This window comes from Camelina sativa, chromosome 12, assembly GCF_030686135.1.
Source record: "Camelina sativa cultivar CO46 ecotype springtype chromosome 12, ASM3068613v1".
Lineage (NCBI taxonomy): Eukaryota > Viridiplantae > Streptophyta > Magnoliopsida > Brassicales > Brassicaceae > Camelina > Camelina sativa.
The window spans coordinates 14,314,740-14,334,101 of NC_141891.1; the positions used below are offsets into that span (position 1 = coordinate 14,314,740).

At 34.5% G+C, this 19,362-nt stretch overlaps 3 protein-coding genes across 3 annotated transcripts; all 3 read right to left on the minus strand.

The window, feature by feature from the left end:
• Positions 1 to 566: 566 nt before the first annotated feature.
• LOC147930516 (uncharacterized protein At4g02000-like) lies at positions 567 to 1,160 on the minus strand. Its single transcript, XM_087476907.1, has one exon. It carries the CDS (start codon positions 1,158 to 1,160, stop codon positions 567 to 569), a length of 594 nt encoding a protein of 197 aa, XP_087333033.1.
• A 12,435-nt stretch (positions 1,161 to 13,595) lies between these two features.
• On the minus strand, positions 13,596 to 16,198 carry LOC109133439 (uncharacterized). The gene is made up of 3 exons (XM_087479810.1): positions 16,116 to 16,198; positions 14,060 to 14,292; positions 13,596 to 13,979 (listed from the first exon to the last, which is right to left on the minus strand). The coding sequence occupies exons 2-3, from the start codon at positions 14,290 to 14,292 to the stop codon at positions 13,694 to 13,696; spliced, it is 519 nt and encodes a 172-aa protein (XP_087335936.1). The 5' UTR covers positions 16,116 to 16,198; the 3' UTR covers positions 13,596 to 13,693.
• LOC147930517 (glutathione S-transferase T3-like) lies at positions 14,503 to 15,477 on the minus strand. Its single transcript, XM_087476908.1, has 2 exons — positions 14,806 to 15,477; positions 14,503 to 14,610 (listed from the first exon to the last, which is right to left on the minus strand). Exons 1-2 carry the CDS (start codon positions 15,475 to 15,477, stop codon positions 14,503 to 14,505), a joined length of 780 nt encoding a protein of 259 aa, XP_087333034.1.
• Positions 16,199 to 19,362: the final 3,164 nt, after the last annotated feature.

Sequence of the window (19,362 nt, forward strand, 5' to 3'; positions counted from 1 at the left end):
CTGTTCCGCTGCAGGAGCCTGCAGACTCAACCCTCCCCTTCTTCTTGATCTGACTCAGGACCATCAGATCTTCTGCTTCCTCAAATTCTTGATAGTAGCTTTCCAACTCCTTGCGGCTTCTCTTTGTGTTAAACATGCTGTTGTTTGTCGTACGCCCAGGTTCAGTTGTTGTGGTCATCATCTCTCCCTTGTCCTTCGCATACTTAGTAAACAAATAACGAAGTCTCTCTGCTGTAAGGTCACTATCCTCGAAAATACTTGGAGCAGAGGAATCATCTGATTCGGTGATGATGAACTCACGGTTATTAACACCTCTTCCCACACCCGGGATTTCATCAAATGGTTCTATCGTTTGCAGAGTGTTGGTTTCAGAACCATGATCACCACGGTTGTTATTGTCGTTGTCTCTTTCTGGATTATCAAATCCATCAGGTTCATAGCCATCATATCCATCCTCATGTTTGTCCTCAATTTGGCCCTCATGTGGTTGATCTTCAAAAGAGAGAGGACATTCCTTCGCTTCGTGTTGAAGTGATCCACATTTCATACAGAAGTTACGGAGACGTTCATATTTGAATTTTTAGAATGGTGTTCTCGTCTCCACCAAACTGAAAATTCCTTTGGAAACGCAACGCCTGATCTATGTTCCAATTGACACAGATCCTTACAAACTCGACCAGGTTTGCGTTTTCATCATAGTCAGTGTTAACCACATCGCCAATTTGGTTGCCAATGTAGTTAACCATAGCCGTGTTCAAGAACTGTATTGGAATCCCTCGCACTTGTATCCAGAATGGGATAATCTTCATGTCTTCGTCAGAAATGTTTGGAAACCATCGGTGTGTTGTCAGCATCCACTCGTTAAAGGCCCACGGTCCTCGACGAAGAACTAGATTCAGCGCCTCCTCTGTTTTGAAAATAAACAGAGCTTTCCCGTTTCCTAGTATTCTTCCACGACAAGCATCACCGAGACCCCAGATTCTTGGCATTTGTCCTACTACGGCACGAAGATTTTGTTTTTTTGGATTCACCACTGTGACAACAATCGAGTATCGGTTGTCATTGATCGCTTTTCCGCACAAAGCAGAAGGAAGGGCAATTGGAGCATCGTTAATCCCTAAGTCAAGATTCTGAAGGGATTTACGAACGTAATCACTCATCGTGTTTTGTTGAATACAACTTTTTAGTGTAGTGAAGAAGATCGGTGAGTGAAACTTGTCGATCTTTGAAGAAAATCCATCATATTTATAGCGTTTTGACCATGGCGGTTTCTCATGGCAGTTATCCCACAATAATTTCGGGGAAAGTAAACCACCGACAGATAACTGCCGCAGAGAGCAACCGTTAAAAACAACCACTAAACTGTATATTTTTGTCGGAAAAACACTCCGAAGAGGAGAAACAAAACAATCTACACGTCGGCGGTTACAAAACCTGCCATCGCCTTCCGTATCGCCTCTTGAGAGAACAGACATAATTGTTAGTCTTTTTTGCCTGATGTTTTGGGTTATCAGGTTATTACAATACAATATTTAAGTAGATGATCATACGTACTAGGAATGATTAATTTATAAAACAAGACCCACTAGAATTTAACCCGCGGATGGGATAATATTTTTTATTTTAAAAATTTCAAATTTATATTATATTTATTTTTTATTTTATTGTTATTTTATTAATTTTAAAAATATAAAATTTTACAGGTATTTGATATAAGTATTCAAAATATAGGATTTTTGTAGTGTTTTCAAGGTTTTAACCTGTGTGGTATATGTATAGCCTAGTAATACATTTATCTCCTGGTACACATCTAAAAGTGTTTAAAAAAAAAATTCCACTTAACTCCCTATATGGGATTAATGCCAACCCGTCTCACTAAAATCAAAATAAGTTTTTGCGTTAAAAAAAATCAAAATAAGTGTTTTTATCAAGTTTAATTATGTTAGTTGTTTACCAAATTAGCATATTTTTATAGTTTATAATTTTTCCAGGTCAATATATAGTTTATGATAATTAATAGAATTCTAAATTTTTGGTAATTCCTCAAAAAATAAAAAATAAACCAAATTATATGGGGGGGTTCAACATATTTAATGTGATATTTTATAATTAGATTTTCGGTTTAAGAAATTTATTAATGTTAATATAATTATGGATGTTGTAAACTTTTGTTATGGAAAATCTGTTATATATCATTTAAATTTGAGAGATTATAGCATCCATAAAAATAGTTTTAGAGATTTAATGGGTTAAAACTTTAATGGGTAGATTTGTTTTTGGAAAAATCGGAATGTATAGATGTTGTTAAGATTTTATGGCAATAAATGTAACAAATATTGGTCAATTTAAGAAAGTTTAGTATCTGAGTTTCTCTGCAATGTTATTTATGAAATTGTTTTAGGGGTTAATGTTGTAAAAAAATTAAATAAGTAAAATTTAAAGGGCATAAACCAAAATATACTTAAAAAATGTTAATATAGATATGTTGGTACGTAATGATATTTTGAAGGAAAAAAAGTAAGTAATAGTAGTATTTTTGTAAACTATGGGCAAAGGCACAAAAAGTGGTGATATGTTTGCATATTCCCATAATTAATGATGCAAATACAATTGTCTTCCAACGTCGTAATCTCATAAGTTCTTTGATTAACTGATATTTTTTGTGATAAATTGATGATCTATCTAAACATAGTACAATACACTATATTCAATTTTGTCGAATAATTGGAACTATAGAATTATTATTTACTACGGAAAAATTTAATGGCAGTTTATTTACTTGTTAGAGAAGACCTTAGATTAGGCTATAAAACTAAAACCGTCATCGAGTTTTTTTTTTTTTTTTAATTAGAAAACTGCAATAAAAGATAGTCAAATTAGGCAAAAACATGATGATTGCTATCCAGTCGTATAAAGTGTTTGAATGTTGCTAGCTAGCTAGATCCAATTGTTAGTACGTGTCCAAAATCTTGAATAAAAAAGGTATTTTAAACACGTTGAGGTGGTATAATTTATGTGAATTAATAATGAATGTGGTTACGCCAAGAAAATTAATGTTATTTTAACCTGTCAATATTTAGACTTTGCTATCTACCTATGAGATAAAGATGAGTAGAAAGTATTTTGATTGGTAAGATCAAAAACAAATTCGAGAGTGGTTAATAATAGAACTAAGGCAGGTAAGATATAAGCAAATCAAGAAATGTGTTGACCATGGCATCCTAGCCATTATCAGCATTTGATCATGACCACTCTTTTGCGTCAATGACCAAGCCCATTCACACTCGCACAATTCAAACACCACTAATAAGAAAAAATAACTAAAGATAAAGCTTCATATCCATCATATTATACATGGAATAAGTTAAGTGCTGCTGATTAACAAGAGAAAACTTTTTTTTTTTTTTGTGTAAACATATATAATATTGTCAATTAGTTTTTTTTTCTTTGTCAATTTACAACTCCCGTATTCCACTGGATTCATCAGTTTAATTTATAATAAATACTACCATTGTTTCGTTAATTATGAAACCATTTGAGAAAATAACATATTTGTAAGAAGATGTCACACGTATTTATTCATCAAAAAGGCGAAATATTTGAGAATTGATGGTTTGAAATATCCACCGACCTCAACAAAAATAAAACTTTTCCAAACTTGAAGGGGGCCCTGACTAATATTAAAATGACCTAAAGTATAACTAAATCATGAAAATTGGGATCCATATTTCTTTATTTAGTTAGGTTCTAATTATAAAAACATTACTAATATTAATATTAAACTTCGATAGTCTAGCGCTTGAAATATACGCTATAGTTTCCTTACTCATAATGCTAATTTTCTCAGCGTATATACGAGAAAAAATCTACCTCTTTTAAGATTAGCTATAGAGCTTCAATGAGTAAATTATGGTCTTAGTGATCTAAACTATTTGATAACTCTTTAATTCTTTAGAGATTAGCTAGTCTAAGAAATGCATATTTACGAGAATAGAACTGAGAAAAACGAGAATCAAATGTTTGTAGATTTGTTTTTTTTTTTTTTTTTTTTTTGTCTTTTCATTATTTACATATAGTGGACAGCTTGTTGACTAAAGAACCGACTTGTGTGGTACAAACAAAAGGCACAAAGAAAATGAAATGTCAGTTTTTCTTTTGTTAAAGGAGAAAATAAAATGTTTAAATAACTGAATCTTGATAATGTTTCAGGGAGAAAAGTCATTATAAGTTTTATAACTAGAAACTCCATGGGAAATGTCATTTGGTATACGAACGATGTGGTAAGACACGTCTATATTCAGATAGCTAGAGTGTATAAGTTTCACAAATGTATTTTAGATTTGAGTATAAATAAACATTTTTAAGTTTGATATTTATTAGATAATTCTCATAAATATAAATATAATAAATTATTTTTTTTTTCCAAAAATACTATTATTAATTATTATTTTTTTCAAAAATAATACTGTCCGGGCGCTTGTAGTTGAGTATGGGATTGGGACGTTACAGCGTTTCATATTTGATTTCTCTGCTGCATGAAACTAAGTCACATTTTCCTAGATATTCTTACATAACTATGGACCTATCTGATGGCCTATTTAAATAACTGGAGAGAGGATTTACCTTCTCCCGAGTTTAGTCTCATATTTTTTATAAGCCTGAAATTTACTTTGAGTTAAAAAAAAATCAAATAAAAAAAGGTAATAATACTGACAGTCAGAATCTATTTATTACATTATATGTGCAATCAATTTAGTCAAGGCTAGCCTACTTGACCTTCAGTCGTAAACAATGAATTTATCAGACACAAATTGTTAAGAAAATATTTATTGAAAATTATCTCTCTTAGAAATAGAACTATGTACAGTATGGCGTATATAGGGAAATATTTAGGTTCTCGTTATTTCGTATTTATGAAATTTGGATGAGCTAGACTTTGTCGGAATATAAGTTAAATGCTTCTAACCAAAAAAGAAATCAGATAATCTTTCAAGAATATAGAAAAAAATATAGGGATCTTCCTTGTCAAACAGAGTCAGAGCAGAGTTCTTTTTTTTTTTAAACAGCTGCTTGATTAATTTGGACAGTGATCCTCATGGAGGATGTTTACAAGGAAACTTGGAACATAGAAATGAGAAATATGAGTCAAATGATTTTGAAAAATTGATTTGGCTAATAGATCTGCTGCTTTGTTGTTGTTACGCCTTGTCCATTGAAACTTGACTTCTTCAAAATTCTGCTTGAGATGGTTAATTTCTCTGATCCATGTGTGCCATCTAAAACTGTGTTGTTCGCCGTTGATTAATCTCATAACTTTGAGATTATCACCTTCGAAAATTATCCGTGTGAAGCCTTGTCTCAATGTCTCCTTTATTGCTATAACAAGCGCTTGAAGTTCTGCTTCTATTGGTGCATGGCATCTCGATCCTATGCTGCATCCTGCATTGATATAAAAGCCTTCTGAATCACGAAGTATCCAGCCTGCTTGTGAAGCTGTTTCATTCTGACCAAATTTGCAGTCTACATTGCATTTAATGAATCCTTCTTGTGGTTTTCGCCATTGTGAGGAATGTGATCTTGCATTCTGTCCTCTTGAACTTTGAGTTGTCTGTTCTAGAGACCATATGTCCACCCAATCCATTGCTTCTTTTAGTGCAAACTGAAAATCCTCCTGCCAACTGTAGGCTGTTTGTTGATACAGCCACATATTTCTACTTTTCCATAATCTCCATAGCAACCAAAGTGGAAGTTGTCGTTCCAGCTTTGTATACTCTTCCTTATTGTGACGGTCGATAATAATCTTTATCCTCTCAGCCAAAGAGTAATCTTGTGCATACAACTCAGTATAAAGGGCTTGTTGTGTCTGCCAGAGGTCTCGTGCATGTTGGCATTCAAACAGAAGATGCGAAATAGTTTCTTCAGCCTGTAAACATCTTGGACAAATGGGGTTAGTTGTTATCCTGCGACGATTAAGTTCAACTCTCACTGCCAAAGCATTTGTTAGAATTCTCCAGAGAAAATGTTTTAATTTCGGAGCAGCCTTGGTTTTCCACATTGCAGTCTTCAGATCATGATGAAGTAAAGGCACATCATCTTGGTTTCTATAGTCTGCCAGGTGAGTTGCTAACCAGTAACCCGATTTGACCGTATAAATCCCAGAATCATTGTAATGCCAACCCAAAAGATCTGGTTGTTCCGTTAGTATTACTTTGATTTGTTGTATGAGATGTATATCCTCTGGGACCACATATCTTTGTAGGGCTTCTAAATTCCAGCCAGTTTGTGTGTCATTCATTAATTCACTGACTGTTCTGAAGTTCTCCTCAATACCCTCAATTTTCCTTGGAGCTCTTGGTGGATGGGTTAATAGCCAAGGATCAGCCCAAACATGTGTATTCCGACCATTGCCAATCAAAAGTCTCATTCCTTTTCTCAACAGATCTCGTCCTTCCAGCAGGGACTTCCAAATAAAAGACGACTTATAACCATTTCCGGCGTTAAAGATATTCGAATCCGGAAAATATTTGCCTTTCAACAGTCGAGCTACCAAGCTTTCAGGGTTTTGCAGGATACGCCATACTTGTTTGCCAAGAAGACTGAGGTTAAACTGTTCTATATCTCTGAAACCTAATCCTCCTTCTTTCTTTGGTGTGCTCATTCTCCTCCAAGATACCCAATGCATTGGTTTTTTCCGTGGATCTTTCTCCCACCAATATTTAGCCATCATTTTGTTGATCTCATCACAGGTTCCTTTGGGTAGTTTAAAGCAGTTCATTGTGTATATCGGTGTAGCCAAGGCCACCGTCTTTATTAGCATTTCTTTACCAGCCTCTGACAGATATCGATTCTTCCAACTCTTAGTTCGTTTCTGTACTTTATCCACCACAAATTTAAAGATTTCTTTTTTCTTTTGACCAACCTGCTCCGGTAAACCCAAATATTTTCCACAGCCTCCGTCAGAGCGGAGTTCCTTATTCTATTATTTTTGGTGCACATTTTATATACTTAAAAAAAAGCTACATGTAACAAAAGAGGATATTAATACTTTTATCTGTTTAATTTTTTTTTTTCTTACGTTACATGTTATATTCTGTGTTTTATACTGTTCCACTATACATTCATGAAGTCAACACGCACGTTGTTATAATGTTTACCTTTTGATATCGTTCTCAAATTCTTTATTTTCAGATTTCTTTGGAAGTATCAAGTATGGAATCTTAATTTGAAGCCTAATTAGAAAATAACAGGTCCAATGAATGTGGTCGATTTTGTTTCGTTCATAGAGTTGAATATCTAAGTCGTGTTTCTTTCGTATCAACTAAGTGCTTACGGAAAGAAGTTGCCAATGCACAAAAACAGAATAAATTAATTATCGCTATTTTAAGTAAGAGAAACTAAAAATGTTCATGCTATAAGTGATTTATGAATATAAAACAGTCCATCTTACAATTCAAAGGTTTGGCTAAAAACCACTATCATTGACTTAAAATATAAAGTTCAAATCGAGTATGTATCTTGGGATTTTATGTGTGCCTTCACGCAAGTAAATTAATCTTTATACTTCGAGAGGTAATCTGCATTTTTAAAAAAATAAATGTACTTGTTTTTTTTAATTGTAAAAAATGACCTCTTTTAGTTTTCTAGATAACTAAAATTTGAGAATTTTCAAATTATGTTGACTAACTTCTCCACTAGAAATCAAACAAAAAAACAATTGATTAAAAAGTATATTTCGAATTTAATTTTCATAGAAGAAGATGATATGAAAATAGCTTGTATATTTTTTATTGCAAAGAAATTATGAAATATATAGATATATATATATATATGACAATACTTGGATTCACCTAGAGAGGTGAACCTCCTTATAAATAAAGAAACAAAATCTGTATATATAATTGTAAAATTAAAAACCCAAAATATTTTTTTATAATCTAAACCGACATAATTTCGTTATAATTATAGAATTAAAATCATAATCCTCATTTTAATTGTAAAATTTAAATCCTAACCATTCATTTGTAACAAACTGACATATAATTTTGATTCAACTGTAAAATCCAAATCTTAATTTTTATTTTTAAACTTTAACCGATATATAACCTCATTTAACTGTAATATTTAAACTAAACCAATATTTAACTTTCGTTAATTAAAAGTACGCATAATTTGTTTTGCTTTTTTGAATTTAATTTTGATTTATGTTTTAAATGTAATATTATAAAAAAAAATTGATTGATTAAAAAAGGAAGAGGTGAATAAAAGAGTTTACCTCTACCTCTAGGATGAACCCAATTATTTTTTGGGAAAATGACACCCACACCCACTTTCTCCTAAAGTATTGACACTTACACACACTTTCTACTATCCCTATACTTTTCTTATGTCAAATTACAACTTACACCCTCTAACTAAACTAACCTTCTCTTTCTACTTTTTTTTTCCTTCTCATCTCTCTCTCTAACTTTTCTCTTTCTTTTCTAATATTTTTTTTCTTTAACATTTATTTTTTATTTTCATTACTAAATTTTAAGTTTAGTAACTTTAGTTGGTGATAAACATACTAAATTTTAAGTTTAGTAACTTTAGTTGTTGACAAACAAAAAAAGTTAACCTTATACCCTAAATCTTAAATCCTAACACCACATAGACACTAAATCCATATAAGCCCAAAAACGTCAACCTTATACCCTAAATCTTAAATCCTAAACCACCCTAAACTATGGTGATGTTTGAACATGTAACAAACTTGTCAATAAATTTCATCTGGATTGCTTGTCCACGTGGTCAGAGTTTGGTGGATAGGCTTAGAGATTAATAATGACCATGTTTGTTGTGTAGTATGCTTCTAGTGACACTTCTAAGTTCTAATATCTCTAATTCTAGCTTAAAAATAGTACAAAAACATTTGGCTAAAAGACATCTAAGTGGCTAAACTATAGTGATGTTTGAACATGCAACAAATTTGTCAATAAATTTCATCTGGATTGCTTGTCCACGTGGTCAGAGTTTGGTGTTTAGGGTTTAGGGTTTAGGGTTTAGGGTTTAGGGTTTAGGGTTTAGGGTTTAGGGTTTAGGGTTTAGGGTTTAGACAGATGAAAATGATAAACATGCAACATGCAACATGGATTTAGTGTCTTAAATCCTAACACCACATAGACACTAAATCCATATAAGCCCAAAAACGTCAACCTTATACCCTAAATCTTAAATCCTAAACCATCCTAAACTATGGTGATGTTTGAACATGCAACAAACTTGTCAATAAATTCATCTGGATTACTTGTCCACGTGGTCAGAGTTTGGTGGATAGGCTTAGAGATTAATAATGACCATGTTTGTTGTGTAGTATGCTTCTAGTGACACTTCTAAGTTCTAATATCTCTAATTCTAGCTTAAAAATAGTACAAAAATATTTGGCTAAAAGACATCTAAGTGGCTAAACTATAGTGATGTTTGAACATGCAACAAACTTGTCAATAAATTTCATCTGGATTGCTTGTCCACGTGGTCAGAATTTGGTGGATAGGCTTTGAGATTAATAATGACCATGTTTATTGTGTAGTATGCTTCTAGTGACACTTCTAAGTTCTAATATACCTACTTCTAGCTGAAAAATAGTACAAAAACATTTAGCTAAAAGAAATCTATGTGGCTAATTTAGGGTTTAGGGTTTAGGGTTTAGGGTTTAGGGTTTAGCGTTTAGACAGATGAAAATGATAAACATGCAACATGCAACATGGATTTAGTGTCTTAAATCCTAACACCACATAGACACTAAATCCATATAAGCCCAAAAACGTCAACCTTATACCCTAAATCTTAAATCCTAAACCACCCTAAACTATAGTGATGTTTGAACATGCAACAAACTTGTCAATAAATTTCATCTGGATTGCTTGTCCGCGTGGTCAGAGTTTGGTGGATAGGCTTAGAGATTAATAATGACCATGCTTGTTGTGTAGTATGCGTCTAGTGACACTTCTAGGTTCTAATATCTCTAATTCTAGCTTAAAAATAGTACAAAAACATTTGGCTAAAAGACATCTAAGTGGCTAAACTATAGTGATGTTTGAACATGCAACAAACTTGTCAATAAATTTCATCTGGATTGCTTGTCCACGTGGTCAGAATTTGGTGGATAGGCTTTGAGATTAATAATGACCATGTTTATTGTGTAGTATGCTTCAAGTGACACTTCTAAGTTCTAATATACCTACTTCTAGCTGAAAAATAGTACAAAAACATTTAGCTAAAAGAAATCTATGTGGCTAATTTATTTTGGACAAATTTCTGCTCATGTAAAGAATGAGCAAGATATTATATGATAAATATCCATAACTACTAATCCACATGATTGATATTCAATGTTCTAAATAAATCAATGTTGTTAATTTTTATTTTGTTTATTAACCTCTTATGAGTGTATATGTTTCTGGACCAACACAAAATATGAAGCAAGGAGCTCATGGTGCCTATGGATTTAATTGTGTGGATGTTGTATGATGATTCTTTGGTCTGTCTACATTGGTATCCACAAAAAAATATCCACATGATCACATCCATAGCCACCATTCAACTGTTATTCTCCAGCTTAATGTCTAGATATGCTTTGTAAATTCATGGAGACCTATCCATAGTTTTTCTATCCACTAAACTTTGTTTTTTAAAGTGAATAGTTTTGGTTTTAGGTTTAAGAGTTTATGTTCTAGGATTTAAAATTTAGAATTAAAGGGTTTTGTACTTATTTGATCTATGTTGTGTTATGGATAATATGCTATGGATAAAGATCTAACCAAATTTATGTATGTATATTTTGTATGAATAAACACAAGTAACTATTTATTAACAATACTACAATTGATTATCCACTTATAATTGAACAAATGTTCAACGATCGATGGATACTGTATAATCTAAAAGTTCATAAATATATAGCAATATATATCTTAAAATGTAGAAAATATATAATCATAATATATTTTATATAAATAAATAGAAAATTTGTTTTATTATAACAAATAAATATATTTTACTTTGTTAAAGTGTTAACAACAAAAAAGAAGAGAAAAAGAGAGAAAAGAAGGAGAGAAAGAGGAGAGGGGCAAAATTGTCCAAAATGTGTGGACACATAAGCAAAAAACTTGGGAAAGTATAGGGAGAGTAGAAAGTGGGTGTGGGTGACACAACTCACACCCAAAGTGGGTGTGGGTGTCATTTTCCCTTATTTTTTAATCAATGGTTGTTTGTAAGAAAAAGAAGAAAGAAAGTAATCAATGGATTTGTGAAAAAAAAAAAAAGTAATCAATGGACTAGCAAAACCTACAATTTCTTAAAGGGCTGATGACAATGATGAGGTCCATATTGAACCCATAACGACGACACTTACATTGTTTGTTTTCGAGAGACCATAATTTTAGTTAAAGTCTCTATATGGGCCAAATTATCTAACAGATTATAATTTCTTTTTGATTAGGCATATTACTTCTCACACGCTCAATTAACATTAGAGCCCAAAAAAAGAATTTATTTAAAGAAAACAGTAAACAATCTTAATTTGATTATATTTATTTTTCTTTTCTAAACCTTAACAAAATAATACCAAACCAAGACTATCCGTATCTAAGAAGAATGTTTATCTTTTAAAACAAACAGAAATACAACTAGCGAAGATACTTCCTTCATAAATTATAAGGGCACGTGCATCGGTTAGGGCAGATTTGTAGTCCTTCAATTATTTTAATTTTATTTTGAGAATTTCTTAAGTTTGGTATGAGCATTGGTGTCCTTCAGAGTTGGTCCCCTAGAAATTTTTTTTTTTTATTTTAAAATATAAATTATTTAAATAAATAAGTATAAACATATTAAAGTTTTAATTTAAATAAAACATAAAACATTGACATTAAATACATTAGGAAATTACAAAGTTACGAAAACTTGAAAAAAAACAAAAAATACAATTAAAACATGAAAGATTAAAAACATAAACCATATAGATAAAAACAAACATTTTATTCTATTCATAGAATTTTTTTAATTAATCTTCATTATCTGAAAGATGTCCAAAGTTCGTCCAAATATGCTCAAATCTTTTTTTAACCGTTCATGGACTTTTTTGTCCCGAATTTCTGTAAGCCGAGTAATCGTAGTGCTCATATTTGAACCCAAACTGGCGGCACCGATGGTATATGTTTGATCCACAGCTTCTCCGTCTTGAAATTCAGAAACAATGTTTCGGTAACTGTATGTTCCTATTTCATCCTCAATAATCATATTATGGAGTATTATGCATGCTCTCATAACATTTGCTATTTTGTTTTTATCCCATAAACGAGATGGATTTTTAATAACGGCGAATCTAGCTTGCAAGACTCCAAAGGCACGCTCAACATCTTTCTGCACAGATTCTTGTTTTTTAGAGAAGAGAGAATTTTTGATACCTTGTGGGAGCCGGATAGATTGTATAAAAGTTGCCCATTTGGGATAAATACCATCGGTGAGATAGTACGCCGTCTTGTACTCTCTTCCGTTGACAAAGTAGTTGACCTCCAGAGCTTTACCGTTAAGAATGTCATCAAATACATTTGAATGATCTAGAATATTAAGATCGTTCATAGTACCTGGAGCTCCAAAAAAAGCATGCCATATCCAGAGGTCGTACGAAGCTACTGCCTCCAACATGATTGTTGGTTTTCCGGTTGATCGTGAATACATTCCTTTCCAAGCTGTTGGACAATTCTTCCACTCCCAATGCATACAGTCAATGCTCCCAACCATCCCGGGAAATTCACGTTTTTCATTTTCATAGAGTAGTCTTTCTAGGTCGTCGGGTGTGGGACGTCTTAGGTATTCATCGCCAAACAACTGGATTATCGCGACGGTAAACTCGTGCAAACATTTCCGAGCTGTTGATCCACCAATTCGTACATACTCGTCAATTATGTCGGATGAAGTACCATATGCCAATTGGCGAATTGCTGTAGTACATTTTTGTATAGGTGACAGACTAGCCCGACCGGTTGCATCCTGGGATTGACGGAAATACTGGACTTCTGTAGAGAGAGGTTGCACAATACGCATGAACAATGGCCTGTGCATGCGAAACCGTCGCCGGAATAAATAGTCCGGGTATGTTGGAGTATCACTGAAATAATAATTCCAAAGATTATTGTGGCCTTCTTCTCGGTTTCTTGGCATAAAAATCCGTCTCTGTGGCTCTATTGGCTCTTGAATGAGACCAGAATTTTCTGGGAAATTATCAAAAAAAGCATCAAATTCATCATCCATGCCATCTCTTTGGTAGTGATAATGGTATGATGAAGATGCAATTTAAAGAGAAGTTTTAAAGGAGAAGTTTTAAAAGAAAAGTTTTAAAAGAGAAGTTTTAAAAGAGAAGTTTTGATCTTGTTATCTTGAGGAGGAGGAATCGAGTTTTAAAGGAAAAGAGAAGTGGAGATCTTGTCTTACAAAAGAAACTTATTTATAGCAAATGATTTTGGTCTTCCGTGTTACTGAATCCGTGACTTCAAGAGTACTGATCCGTGACAAAAGGCTCCAAACAATAATGATCTGTGACAAAACGCTCCAAACAATAATGATCCGTGACTACTAGCATACATATAAGAGTTATGATCCGTGAATACAAGAGATATGATCCATGACTACTAGCATACATAAAAGGCTGTAGATAAATTCATACACGCATAGCTAGTATTGCTACCACAAAAGCAAATACCAAAACCATCAATACAAACCCATTACTAATCCTATTTCTGGTCTTCCGTAGCTCAAACACCTCCTTCTCTAACCGGTCTATTGTCTGCGCTGTCTCATAATCAAACAGCGTTGGTAGGTTATCTAACTTCTGAGATAGGACTTCACAGTGTCTGCCAATCTCCCGCATCTCCTCCGTAACAGCTTCATCCCACCACTTGTGGATATGCATCTCTCCATCATCAACATTCCCACATGTAAAGAACCTGCATTAACATTCATAATTAGCAAACACTTAATATATAATTAGCAAAACACTTAATACATAATTGGGGCTGTAGCATACCGTCTGTTGTGATATGAAGATAAGAGGGGCTGACCACCACAATAGCATACCTTCGGGAATCCGAACTCAACCTCCGGTTGAGGAGGGTATTGAGTAGCTTGAGCATTGTTCAAGCTACTCTCAGCCTCATCCATTCGAATCAAAGCCTCTATCTCCCTGTCCTCTGTGTCGTCAGAGTATCTACCATGTTGATCTGACGAATCAGGCTGAGAGTAGCTGTAGTCTTGGCCCATCTTACTTATTTGAAACATAAACAGAAAAAAACAAGAACAGGTTAAAAGATTAATCAAACAAGAACAAGTTTACACAGTCAGAAACGCAAGGATAATAGATTAATCAAACAAGAACAGGGTTACATAGTCAGAAACGCAAATTCAAACATATTTGAAAACAGCTAAAGTAATACTGCCATTGGAACTTAGCTACTACGAAATTCAACAATCTCAGAAATACTGAGCCACTTTCTTATCCTTGATAAGTTGATCAGCTTCACTAAGTGGTTCTGGTTTGGCGAGAAGTGTGTCTAGTATGCCAAGCTTCTGTAGCTTCTCCTTTTCAGCCATTTCCACCTTCTTTACTTCCCACATGCTCTTATAGTCAGCAAGAGCCTTCCCCTTAGCATTGTTCCTCTTCGCCTTTGCAGCCTTGACACCTTGAGGCCTTTCCTCAAACACTTCCTCACTGTGTGTTGACTCGGATTGTGAAGCTGCCTCGGCTTGTGAAGCTGCCTCGGCTTATGAAGCTGCCTCGGATTGTGAAGCTGCCTCGGATTGTGAAGCTGCAGCAGGTTTCCTCTTTCTTCTGACCGACGGGGAAGCATTGTTAATAGCGTTAAGGTTCATCCACTTCTGCTCAAACCTTAACATTAACCAGCAATGCTCCGTTGTAAACTTCGTATTTTGCTCAGCGAAGTAGATGTCGTGAGCCATCTTTAGCACATCGTTCTCCGAGTGTCCACTGCTGTTGAGCCTCTCTGCTGCTGCATAAGCCCCGCAAAACTTGCTTACGCACTCATTGATCCTAAACCACCTCTGCTTACAGTTAATGTTCATCCCTTGTTCACCATTGGCCACAGCATGGGGAGTCTCTGCATAGTATTTGTTTACCCTCTGCCAAAAGCTTCCTCCCTTCTGTTGATTGGCAATGATCGGGTCCTTTGAAGTGTTCAGCCACGCACTGATAAGAATTTCATCATCCGCCGGATTCCATTTCTTTCTATCTTTCCTAACAGGGACCTCTTGAGAAAGAGGTACATCCTGCGACTCTTGAGAGCTCCAAGGAGGTACTTCAGGAGCTCCATTGTCGCCAGGCGATGAAAATCTCTCATAAGGAGAGTTTTGATGGTGATGCGACTCTCCTTGACTGTTGAGAAGCTCTAAATAACTAGAGGACTGACTATATGGATTGTAAGAACTCATAAGAAGAAGAGTTTTGGATGATGAGGGTTCGGAAATGTTGTTGGTTTAACAAGGAGAGAGATAGAAGATGATGGATAAACATTGAAGGCGGGTTTGGTGTTTAAAAGGTGAAAAGATAAGAGTAAGAGTAATAAGTTACCAACTATCTCTCAACTACCTAAAGTCTAATCACAATTTAAGACATTACACAGCTTACACAACTACAAAACTACACAACTACAAAGCACAGTACAAAATAAGTTTGATCACAACTAAATTATACGGTTTGATCACACCTATATAAGTTTTAAAACAACTAAATTACGGTTTTAAATAGATCACTATTACACGCAAAGCATTGAATGAGCAAAACTCTACACCAACCAAAGCAATTTATGATCAAGACAAAACCAAAGCAACCAAAGCAATTTATGATCAAGACACAACCAAAGCAACCAAAGCAACCAAAGCAATTTAAGATCAAGACACAACCAAAGCAACCAAAGGAATTTATGATGAAATTTATATTGTAAAACCATTCATATAAATTTTTTAACCGAGACAAATACAAAGCATTCTCGACTAGTAAACAACCAAAGCATTAACAGAAATAAAGCATAGAAAAACTATTACACAACCAAAACAACCAAAGTGTTTACCTTTGACTCAATGATTCTCAACTGCTCCGTGACTTCCCGTGTTGTGTTGCTGTCTTCAAGTGACCCTGAGGAAACTCATGACCACCAAAACAATATGCAAGCTATAGTCAGTTTAACTTTAAAGAAACAACAAAATCTAAACAAAATAACAACAATCTTGGAGACAAAAGCTTCCGGGTGCATTGACGGAACAAACTAGAGCTTCCTACTCATTCACTCATCCAGCGTAAACGATTATCGACAACAATCGAACCATATACTAAACAATAGAAGACCAGACCTACCTGATATATCATGGTTTTTGTAGTTTTTAACCATGATATAAGGAGTCTTTTAGTGTCTTTTCATTTGTTTCTAGATTGTTTTTGAGTCTTTACAGGTTTTTAGCATGGAAGGAGCAAAGTGGAGCAATTTGGATCAGTTTGGAGCAATAATCCGCAAGAAATCAACTTGGAATCAATCAGAGGAGATAGTGTCGATCGACACTGCCTTAGCATCGATCGACACCCAGTCCAAACCGACGAGAGAGCTAAATTTGGAAGTTTTACAAAGTTGCCCAAAGTTTTCCATATTTACAAAACTAGTCCCTGACGTGTTTTAGGACATATATATATATATATATATATAGTTTTTAGTTTTTCCAAACCCTTAAGTTTTATTCTAGCAAGTTTTATTTTTCTGCAACCCTGTGAGATTTTGAGAGCTTTGAAAAGAGAGATCTGCTTTGTAGAGAAGAATTTCTTGAACTCCCTTTTACTCTTTTAATTTCAATTGCTTATTATTCAGCATCATGTCTTGTTCTTCATTGATTATGTCTGAGTAGTTTGCTTGTTAGGTTTAGGATTTTTCACAGGGATTTTATGAATTATTAGATCTGATTATTTAGGATTCATTATCTATCTAGATCTTCATCTTAGGTTGTTCTTCATATTAATCCTTGATTGGCCATCTAGAATTAATACTTTAGGAAAATAAATTGATATGAGAATATAATTGTTTTCCTGATAAAACCTTTTGATGAGCAAAATTATTTCTTGTAAAGAGATTTGATTTAATAATTTTGTGAACAATCTAAACCTGATTTTATTGCTGATTTTTAACCTAGAATTTTGCAAAGAGATTTGGATTTTCTGGTTTTAAATTTAGATATTATTTGCAGTGAGAACTGATTTAATTTACAAAAGTGTTTAGAGTTCTAGATCTGTTGTTAATTGTTTGAATCCTATTTATTTCCTGATTTAATATTTCATAATTTCCTGAGACGAACCCAGAAACTGCAAAATCTCAGGTTCCAGCTGCTGAAAGGGTCTACAAGCCTAAGGTTCCTTTTCCCAAGCCAAGAAAGTCTAAGCAAGAGATGGAGGAAGCTAGATGCAAGGCTATGATGGATAAGGTGATGATTGAGATGCCTTTAATTGATGCAGTAAAGCTTTCACCACCTCTTAAACGCTATGTGAAGAGAATGGTATCCAATGGTTTGAGCCCTGAAGAAGGAGCCTTGCTAACTAAGGATGTTAGTGCAATTCTGTTGAACCAGCCTGTTCAGAGGAAGAAGGAGAGAAAGCAGGAAGTGGTTGTCTCTAAGGAAGTGAGTGCAATCATTCAATGTAGGACTGCTAAGAAGTTACCAGATCCTGGAAGCTTTGTACTTGATTGCTCAATCTCAGCAGGAAGGTTTTCTCACTCACTTTGTGACCTTGGCTCTAGCATCAACTTGATGCCACATTCTGTTGCTGTGAGACTTGGGATGACAGAATTCAAGCCAACTCAGATTTCTCTTATCTTGGCTGATCGCTCCCGAAGAATTCCTGAAGGTGTTTTAGAGGATATTCCAGTTAAGGTTGGCAACTTCAAGATTCCCACTGACTTTGTGGTGCTGAAGTATGATCAAGAGCCTAAAGATCCTCTCATCTGAGGAAGATCTTTCTTGGCTACAGCTGGTGCCATCATAGATGTGCAGAAGGGACACATAACACTGAATGTGGATGGATTGAGTATGCATTTTGAGATGGATAAGCTGAGGAGGGCTCCTACTATTGATGGACAGACTTTTTCTTTTAAAAAAGTTTCTGCAACACGGGCATCAGGCTCAGTGTCGATCGATGCCACCAAGAGGGTATCGATCGACACCCCTCCACGACCGCGACAAAGCTTGTCCAAAACTGATGCTCCAAGTCAGAAACCTGTTCCCAAACAGAAGAGTCATCAATCCACACTCCAGAGCCCTCAGGTAAGGCAAAGGTACACCTCTCCTTCTCCTAAACTTCCTCCTATCATCAATAAGAATTTCAAAGAGATAAAAACTGTTTTGCAGTTAACCAAGCCACGAGATTATCGTAGAGCGCTTGTTTCTTCTGTTGATGATTTTGCAGGACATAAGAGAGGCACAACCATCCCTAAATCCCGCCCTGGTCCTGTTCCTAACATCCTTGGCAGACCTCATGCACCTAAAGCTTATACACCACCTTGGATGAAGAGGACTTCAATGCCATGTTCTGCTCCTCCGGATGCCTGAGCTCCAACACAGTCAAGCTAATGACTGAAAACAAGCGCTTAGTGGGAGGTAACCCACTGGTAGGCTTTTCTTTTTATTTTATTTTTTATTTCTATTTTTGCTTTCCTCTTACTTGATAACACTGGGGACACTGAGGTTATCTACTAACTATGTTTTCTGTTTTTGAGTTTCAGTTGTGTCAGTCAAAACCATAAAGTTTGAGTCGAATTTTTCAAAATTTTTCTTTTTATCTTTGGGAATTATGATCTTGGGTAATGATTTCTCTTATTTGGCTAACACTCTAATGATTACTTGTTTATGCTTGATCTCAGAACTGAAGCTTAGAAAGACTATGAGCCTTATCAACAATTCTGAAAGCCCTTATTCAATGGATATCTGATTGATCTAACGTTGTCTCAACTTTTATCAGGATTTTAACCGGACTAATCGCTTACTTTGGGGTTGGAAATCAGTGGACTAGACTTCTTCTTCGGGCCATACAAGACAGTGCAATTTTTCAAAGTATGTCTCCCCTCTCTCTTCCCTTCAGTGCTTTAAAAAAAAATATATAAAGAATAAAAGATGAGATGATTTTGATCAGTTTAGAGGGGTAGGTAAATTACCAGTGACCTCATTATTCTACTCTTTAGTCAAATGATCACACAAAGCTTGGAAGCGAGGAACAGGTAAATTACCAATGACCCCGGTATTCGCTTACACCTTTGATTAAGAAAAAAAGAGAAAAGAAAAAAA

Bases quoted from the DNA above. Each gene is read 5' to 3' on its own strand.
- LOC147930516 (XM_087476907.1), bottom strand. From the start codon at position 1,160: ATGAGTGATTACGTTCGTAAATCCCTTCAGAATCTTGACTTAGGGATT.
- LOC109133439 (XM_087479810.1), bottom strand. From the start codon at position 14,292: ATGGGCCAAGACTACAGCTACTCTCAGCCTGATTCGTCAGATCAACAT. The intron at 13,980-14,059 runs GTATGCTACAGC...ATGTTAATGCAG, and splicing joins TCTTCATATCACAACAGACG to GTTCTTTACATGTGGGAATG.
- LOC147930517 (XM_087476908.1), bottom strand. From the start codon at position 15,477: ATGAGTTCTTACAATCCATATAGTCAGTCCTCTAGTTATTTAGAGCTT. The intron at 14,611-14,805 runs GCAGCTTCATAA...ATGGCTGAAAAG, and splicing joins AGGCAGCTTCACAATCCGAG to GAGAAGCTACAGAAGCTTGG.